Raw genomic sequence first — 7,224 nt, 5'->3', positions numbered from 1 at the left:
ACATTCTTGGAGTATAGAGGATCGCTTCTTAAGCGTCGCCCATGGACGGGATTTCAGTCACCAGGCGGAGTGAGACACAGTTTCAGCTTTCCTCAGCCTCTCTTGTCTAATGGGATAGTGAGCCTGGTTCCTGCCCTTGCAGGTTTCCAAAGCCTTCACATGCTGCATAAGGCTCTGTTCTTCCTTCCCCTATGGCTGCAGCTGTCACCTCCTCTGGGAAGCCTTCCCTGAACTTCCACTGGGTCAGTGGCCTCTTCTGGGACCCACAGCTGACATCTCTTTCCCTCCAGCAAGACCGTGAGACCCTCGGTGGCATCTGTATCTCAAAGCACCCTCCTAACAGTGCATACAGTCGAGAGAATTATTCACTTACTGTACAATTCACGTAGTGTGTTCTATACGGTGGGCCCTGTGCTGGACACTGAGGAATTAGTGGTGAAAAAGACCCAAGATGTGGACCCTCCTGGAGCCTCAAGTCTGATTGGGAAGACAGAATGTTAACAATGATGAGTGCAATCAGGAGATTTTTTTTTTTAGATGGAGTCTCACTCCAGTCTCACTGCCACCCAGGCTGGAGTGCAGTGGCTCAATCTTGACTCACTGCAGCCTCTGCCTCCTGGGTTCAAGTGATTCTCCTGCCTCAGCCTACTGGGAAGCTGGGATTACAGGAACCCACCACCATGCCAGCTAAGTTTTGTATTTTTAGTAGAGATGGGGTTTCACCATGTTGGTCAGGCTGGTCTTGAATTCCTTACCTCATGATCCCCCTGCCTCGGCTTCCCAAAGTGCAAGGATTACAGACTTGAGCCACCGTGCCCTGCTTTTTTTCCTTCTTTTTGAGACGAAGTTTTACTCTTGTTGCCCAGGCTGGAGTGGAGTGCAATGGAGTGATCTTGGCTCACGGCAACCTTCACCTACTGGGTTCAAGTGATTCTCCTGCCTCAGGTGATCTGCCTCCCAAGTAGTTGGGATTACAGGCATGTGCCACCACACCCAGCTAATTTTGTATTTTTAGTAGAGATGGGGTCTCTCCATGTTGGTCAGGCTGGTCTCGAACTTCTGACCTCAGGTCATCTGCCCACCTCAGCCTCCCAAAGTGCTAGTTGAATGGATGGATGAAGGATGCCAAGGAGGTGAGATTTGAGCCAAAGCCAGAAGGCTGAGAAAATCCCCATATGCGAAGATGAAGGGAGGCCATTCCCTGTACCTGGGAAGACAGAACAGCAGAAGCCCTAAGGCTGGAATGGGCCTACCTTGTTGGAGGAGCCAGACGTCCTCCTTGACATCCTCACTTGGATCTCAAAGTTGCCCTTTCAGTTCCCTCTCCACCAATCCCTGATCATTCTGCATCTCAGCAAATGGCCCCACCCTCCACTCATCCACTAGACTAAAAAACAGGGAATGGGGCCGCGTGTGGTGGCTCACACCTGTAATGCCAGTACTTTGGGAGGCTGAGGTGGGCAGATCACCTGAGGTCAGGAGTTAGAGACCAGCCTGGCCAACATGGCAAAACGCTGTCTCTACTAAAAAATACAAAAATTAGCAGGGGTGTTGGCGAGCACCTGCAATCCCAGCTACTCAGGAGGCTAAAGCAGGAGAATCACTTGAAACCTGCAGGTGGAGGTTGTAGTGAGCCGAGATCACCCACTGCACTCCAGCCTGGGCAACAGAGCAAGGCTCCATCTCAAAACTAAATAAATAAGCTGGGCATGGTGGCTCACACCTGTAATCCCAGCACTTTGGGAGGCCAAGATGGGCAAATCACCTGAGGTCGGGAGTTTGAGACCAGCTCGACCAGCATGGAGAAAGTCTGTCTCTACTAAAAATACAAAATTTGCTGGGCGTGATGGTGCATGCCTGTAATCCCAGCTACTCAGGAGGCTGAGGCAGGAGAATCGCTGGAACCTAGGAGGTGAAGGTTGTGATGAGCTGAGACCACGCCACTGCACTCCAGCCTGGGCAACAAGAGCGAAACTCTGTCTTAAATAAATAAAATTGAAAAGTGGAGCTTGCTGTCTCCCCTTTTCTCACACCACACATACATCCTTCTCAGCATGTCTGCCAACCTCTACCTATAAAGTAGGTCCGAAATCCAGGCATTTTCTTTAACCCCATAGCCTACAAGCTGGCTTTGGTCTCCTCCAATCCATCTCCCACCTAACAGGAAGATCAGAGAGTTTTGTTTTTGTTTTTGTTTTATGCAGGGTCTCACTGTCACCAGGGCTGGAGTGCAGTCGGGGGATCCCACATCACTGCAGTTTCAACCTCCTGGGATCAAGTGATCCTCTCGCTGCAGCCTCCTTGGTAGCTGGGACCACGGGCACGTGCTACAGCTCTTTAAACATAAATAAATAAATCAAACACATCATTGTTAAAACCTCCTAATGGTAGCTCCCCTGGGAGTAAATTCCAAGCTTTTCACAGTGGTCTTAAAGACCACCTCTCAACCTCCCGTCTCTCGCCATGCTGGCCCTCCCTCCCTCCCTCTCTCCTCTCCAGCTACATGGACCTCTTTGCTGTTCTTGGAACCCACCAAGCTTTTCTGTCCAAGGAGTCATGTACTTGCTGTTCCCTCTGCCTAGAACACCCCGTTTCAGTTCCTTCTTCTCCTTTGGGCCTAAGTTCAAATGTTACCTCTCTGAGAGGCCTGCCTGAGCACTCCTCTCCCCTTCACTTTGATTTTATTCTTCTTTCATATTCTTTCAGATGTATAAATACATTGTTTTCTGTTGTCCATCCCCGCCTGACTAGAATGGCAGGTCCGTGGTAGCAAGGTTTTGTCTTGTATCATTGCTCATTTTGTTTTTTGCACAGTGTGCTGGGCACATATTAGAATCTCAGCGGGGGAGGGGCTCAGAGGCTTACGCCTATAATCCCTTTGGGAGGCCAAGGGAAGAGGATCGTTTGAGGCTGGGAGTTCAAGACCAGCCTGGACAACATAGAATCATCTCTACAAAAAGTTAAAACCATAAATTAGCAGGGCATGGTGGCTCACACCTATAATTCTACCTAATCAGGAGGCTGAGGTGAGAGGGTCACTTAAGCCCAGGAGTTTGCGGTTACAATGAATTATGATTGTACCACTGCATCCAACCTGGGTGACAGAGCAAGAACCTGGGTTTAAAGAAAGAGGCCAGGCATGGTGGCTCAAGCCTGTAATCCCAGCACTTTGGGAGTCTGAGGTGGGTGGATCACGAGATCAGGAGATCGAGACCATCCTGGCTAACATGGTGAAACCCCGTCTCTACTGAAAATACAAAAATATTAGTCAGGCATTATGGCACATGCCTGTAGTCCCAGCTACTCAGGAGGCTGAGGCAGGAGAATTGCTTGAACTCGGGAGGCGGAGGTTGTGGTGATCCGAGATTGTGCCACTGCACTCCAGCCTGGGTGACAGGGCGAGAGTCCGTCTCTGTCTTGAAAAAAAAAAAAAAAAAAAAAAAAAAAAAAAAAAAAAAACAGAAAAGGCCGGGAGCAATGACTCACACCTGTAATCCCAATATTTTGGGAGGCCGAACAGGTGGATCACTTGAAGTCAGGGGTTCTAGACCAGCCTGGCCAATATGGTAAAAACCCTATCTCTACTAAAACTATAAAAATTAGCCGGGTGTGGTGGCATATGGCTGTAATCCCAGCTGCTTAGGAGGCTGAGGCAGGAGAATCGCTTGAACCTGGGAAGTGGAGGTTGCAAGTGAGCCAAGATTGCGCCACTGCACTCCAGCCTGGGTGACAGAGCAAGACTGTCAAAAAAAAGAATGAAAGCATTGGATTTTTGGGCCTGGGAAGTGGTGAGAGGAGGGGGGGCAGGGCTGCATGTCAGGGGTGACAGAGGCTGCCAAAGCAGATTTGTTAGGAAGAGTCAGCAGGAGATCCAGCAGCTCAGGGGGAGGCCAAAGCCTCCTCACTCCCCTAGCCAAGGCACCTAGCCCACAGGGACACAGGTGACACATGACACCAGGGCAGCCACAGGGCTTCCTGGGGCACGGACCCCCTCTGCCAAAGCAGCTGCTGCTGCTGTGGCTGGTGACATTTTACTCCATGAAAGTCCTGGCTTCAAAGTCTCTGCAGGGGTAGCAGAGGGAGAAAAGGGGGTTGGAGAGGCCAGGCCAGGTAGGGGAGGGAGCCAGAGCGGGCAGCCACCAGAGGACCAGGAAGCCAGACGTGGCTTCGGCTGGAGCCCTTAGCCGAGGTGTGTGGGCCTGACAGGTCCAGGAACAGCCACCCTCATCCTGCAGTCCCCAAGGGACATAGGAGGAGGTGTGGGAGCCTCAGGCTCCCTCTAGGGGGCTGAGGTTGGGCCTGCTGCCCACAGCCCTGCCCATTTTCCCCAGATGTCCAGCAAGGTGGCCATCAGCAGTGACACTGGGCAGGCCTGCTGGGCAGTGGAGCAGCTGTGGATGGAGGCAGACATCGACCGAGTGAAGGTGAGGGTCGGGGCCGCTGCAGGAGGTGGGAAGAGGTGGGAACACATGGGCCAGCGCATAGGTGCATGCCCGGGTCTGGCTGACTGGGTTGGTCTGCAGGTGTCCAAGGCAGCTGCCGATCTGCTGCAGTTCTGCATGGAGCAGGCCAAGAGTGACCCTTTCCTTGTGGGCATCCTGGCCACCACCAACCCCTTCAAGGAGAGGAAGCCCTGTGCCAACCTATGAACCCAGGACAACATCCCCCTTGTGGCCTGAGCAGACCAGGGGGCCTCAATAAACATGAAGTGAATACTTCTCAGGGTATGGCTGGGCCGGGCTGAGATGGCAGACCAGAGGGACTTTGGGCTTGCAGGGACCAGGCGCACACCTGGCCCAGCCTCCTCCCTGGCCTGCCCCCAGGATCACAGTCACAGCAGCACACACCCTGGAGCCCCGATGGAGAGCACACTGGCCATCTTGCCCTCCCCAGCACCTATGGGAGCCTGAGCAGGTGCCGTCTCCCACCATGCAGGCAAATGTCCAGGATTTGAGTCCTACCACATACCACACGTTACATGTCACACACATAGAAGTGACATTATAGACACAGGTGCTCACGATTTTCAGGACTCTGCTTCTTCTAACAAATGCACAGCAGCAGCTGGCAGGCAACCCCCAGCCCAGCCTTGCCATCTCGCCCAGTCACTCCCACACAGGCCCGCAGCCCCCCAAGCCCCAAGCAGGCTCAGGCAGAGCCCCAGCAGGCAAACCACACTCATACTGCAGGCCCAAGCACCAACACGTCAGGTTTATTTCTCCTTCACTCTCACCTAAGAGCGGCACATCGAAATCATAACAAAACCAGGCCCCCCCCCAACAACAAAAAAAAAAACAGGGCCCTGGGGTGGGGAGCAGCCCCCTGGGTGGGCCTAAATCTCAACTTCAACCCCGTATGCATAGGGCCCAGGCCAGGACCTTCACCCGAATGTGGCCAGGACTCCTTGTGCCCTAGGCCCTGTGGGGGAGAGAGGCAGCACCAATGTTGGGGATGGTCCCCCAAGAACAGAGGCCGAGGCCCAGACCCCAGCCAGCAGTATCCACATCCACGTCCACCTGCTCAGGCCTGCAGCCTCCAGACCTCTAGCGACAGGCCCCCAGAGGCAGCCACCACCAGGTTGCCCTCAGCACAGACCTGGGAGGGGGCAGGGACATGAGGAGTCAGGGACAGTGGCGCTCTGGCCAGCTGGGCAGGGCACGTGGGGCAGGACCTTACCCCGGTGAACCCACTGTCGTGCCTTCGGGTGCAGATGGTCCTTGGCGGGTCTGTGGGCACGTGCACCTGGTGAGGGGCAACGGGCCAAGGTCAAGAGGGGTGCCCCTGGCTGATGGAGGTGGGGAGGGCAGGGGCTGGGCAGGAGCCTCACCCGGAGGGTCTTGTCAGTGGATGTAGTGTACAAGGCTCCCAGTGAGTACTGGATCCCAGTGATGTGAGACCTGTGGCCCACGTTGAAGGACTGTGGGAGGCGGTCAGGAGACACTCAGGCAAGGCTCTCCCAACTGCCCCCCCCAACACCACTGGGGACCCAGGGGTAAGAAGAAGGCCTGAGGGGGAGGGATGGGCAGGGGCAGGAGCCCCAGCAGACCCGGACGTGCTGGAAGCAGCCATTGTGGTTGGCGAAGACGTGCAGCAGGCCCTCGTTGTCACCAGTCCAGAGCTGCATGTCCTGGTGGGACATGCAGAGCAGGTAGGAGTCCAGCTGTGAGAGAGACAAGGGACATGGCAGCTTAGGCTGGACTGGGCCTGTGACAGTCCCCGTCCCTCCAGGCCCCTGGGGAGGGCCCACCTGTAGCCGCTGCAGGACTCTGTTGGCTCGGCGGTCAACCACCACCAGGGTGCGGTCCTCGCTGCCTGAGATGATGTGCTGGTCATCTGCCAGCAGGGCCAGCACAGGGCTAGAGTGTAGTCGCTGGCTCTTCAACAGGGCTGGGCCGGCTTCATGGGCAATGGGCCGGGGAGAAGGGAAATCAGAGCCCCTCAAAGGTCCCCCCAGCCCAGGAGAGCATCCTGGGTCTCCATTCTGTCTGGCAAAACCCTTGATCTGCTCATTCCCCCACTCCACAGAGTGACCCATCTCTCCTTTCCTGCCTCAGCTAAATCCAGGCCTCCACAAGAGCCCCAGGCCTCTGCCCATCCCTGTCCCCATCCCATATCCCTCCTCCAGTCCCAGCTACTGTTCTCAGCATGGAGCTGACCAAGGTGGTCTCAGTCTTGCATCCGCCCTCAGGTTGGCCTGAAACACACCTCTACCCCACAGCCCTGCTCCAGCTCTGCCTGGACAAGGTACGCTGACCCTTCAATTAAACAAAATAAGAATTAATATAGGCCGGGCACAGTGGCTCACGCCTGTAATCTCAGCACTTTGGGAGGCTGATATGGGCTGATCACCTGAGCCCAGGAGTTCAACACCAACCTGGGCAATGTGGCAAGACCCCGTCTCTATTTTAGAAAAAAAGAAAAATGGCCAGGTGCAGTGGCTTACACCTGTAATCCCTGCACTTTGGAAGGCAGAAGTGGGTGGATGATGTGAGGACAGGAGTTCAAGACCAGCCTGGCCAACATGATGAAACCTCATCTCTACTAAAAATACAAAAATTAGCCAGGCATGGTAGTAGGCACCTGTAATCCCAGCAACTTGGGAGGCTGAGGTAGGAAAATTGCTTGAACCCTGGAGGTGGAAGTTGCAGTGAGCCGAGATCATACCACTGCACTCCAGCCTGGGCAACAGGCTAGAGTAAGACTCCATCTCAAAAAAGAAAAAAA

The 7,224-nt window shown here is 54.5% G+C and overlaps 2 protein-coding genes across 3 annotated transcripts in view; one reads left to right on the top strand and one right to left on the bottom strand.

The window, feature by feature from the left end:
• Positions 1-4,715, top strand: part of GNG14 (G protein subunit gamma 14) — a 6,631-nt gene extending 1,916 nt beyond the window's left edge. Inside the window, exon 2 of the mRNA XM_017497818.2 lies at positions 4,332-4,715. Within this exon, the coding sequence (XP_017353307.1) occupies positions 4,332-4,649 (318 nt within the window). The 3' untranslated portion in view covers positions 4,650-4,715. The remainder of the gene's footprint in view (positions 1-4,331) is intronic.
• A 476-nt stretch (positions 4,716-5,191) lies between these two features.
• Positions 5,192-7,224, bottom strand: part of FBXW9 (F-box and WD repeat domain containing 9) — an 8,211-nt gene continuing 6,178 nt past the window's right edge. Inside the window, exons 6-10 of one of the 2 annotated variants that reach the window (XM_017497810.2) lie at positions 6,248-6,396; positions 6,047-6,160; positions 5,828-5,917; positions 5,672-5,742; positions 5,192-5,595 (exon numbers count right to left, since the gene is read on the bottom strand). In XM_017497810.2, the coding sequence (XP_017353299.1) occupies positions 5,544-5,595; positions 5,672-5,742; positions 5,828-5,917; positions 6,047-6,160; positions 6,248-6,396 (476 nt within the window). In that variant the 3' untranslated portion in view covers positions 5,192-5,543. The remainder of the gene's footprint in view (positions 5,596-5,671; positions 5,743-5,827; positions 5,918-6,046; positions 6,161-6,247; positions 6,397-7,224) is intronic. The other variant, XM_017497812.2, reaches the window with a different exon arrangement.

The sequence above is a fragment of the Cebus imitator genome, unplaced genomic scaffold, assembly GCF_001604975.1.
Source record: "Cebus imitator isolate Cc_AM_T3 unplaced genomic scaffold, Cebus_imitator-1.0 Scaffold234, whole genome shotgun sequence".
Lineage (NCBI taxonomy): Eukaryota > Metazoa > Chordata > Mammalia > Primates > Cebidae > Cebus > Cebus imitator.
Note: the sequence above shows the minus strand (reverse complement) of the source record. Positions and strands in the feature narration are given on the sequence as shown.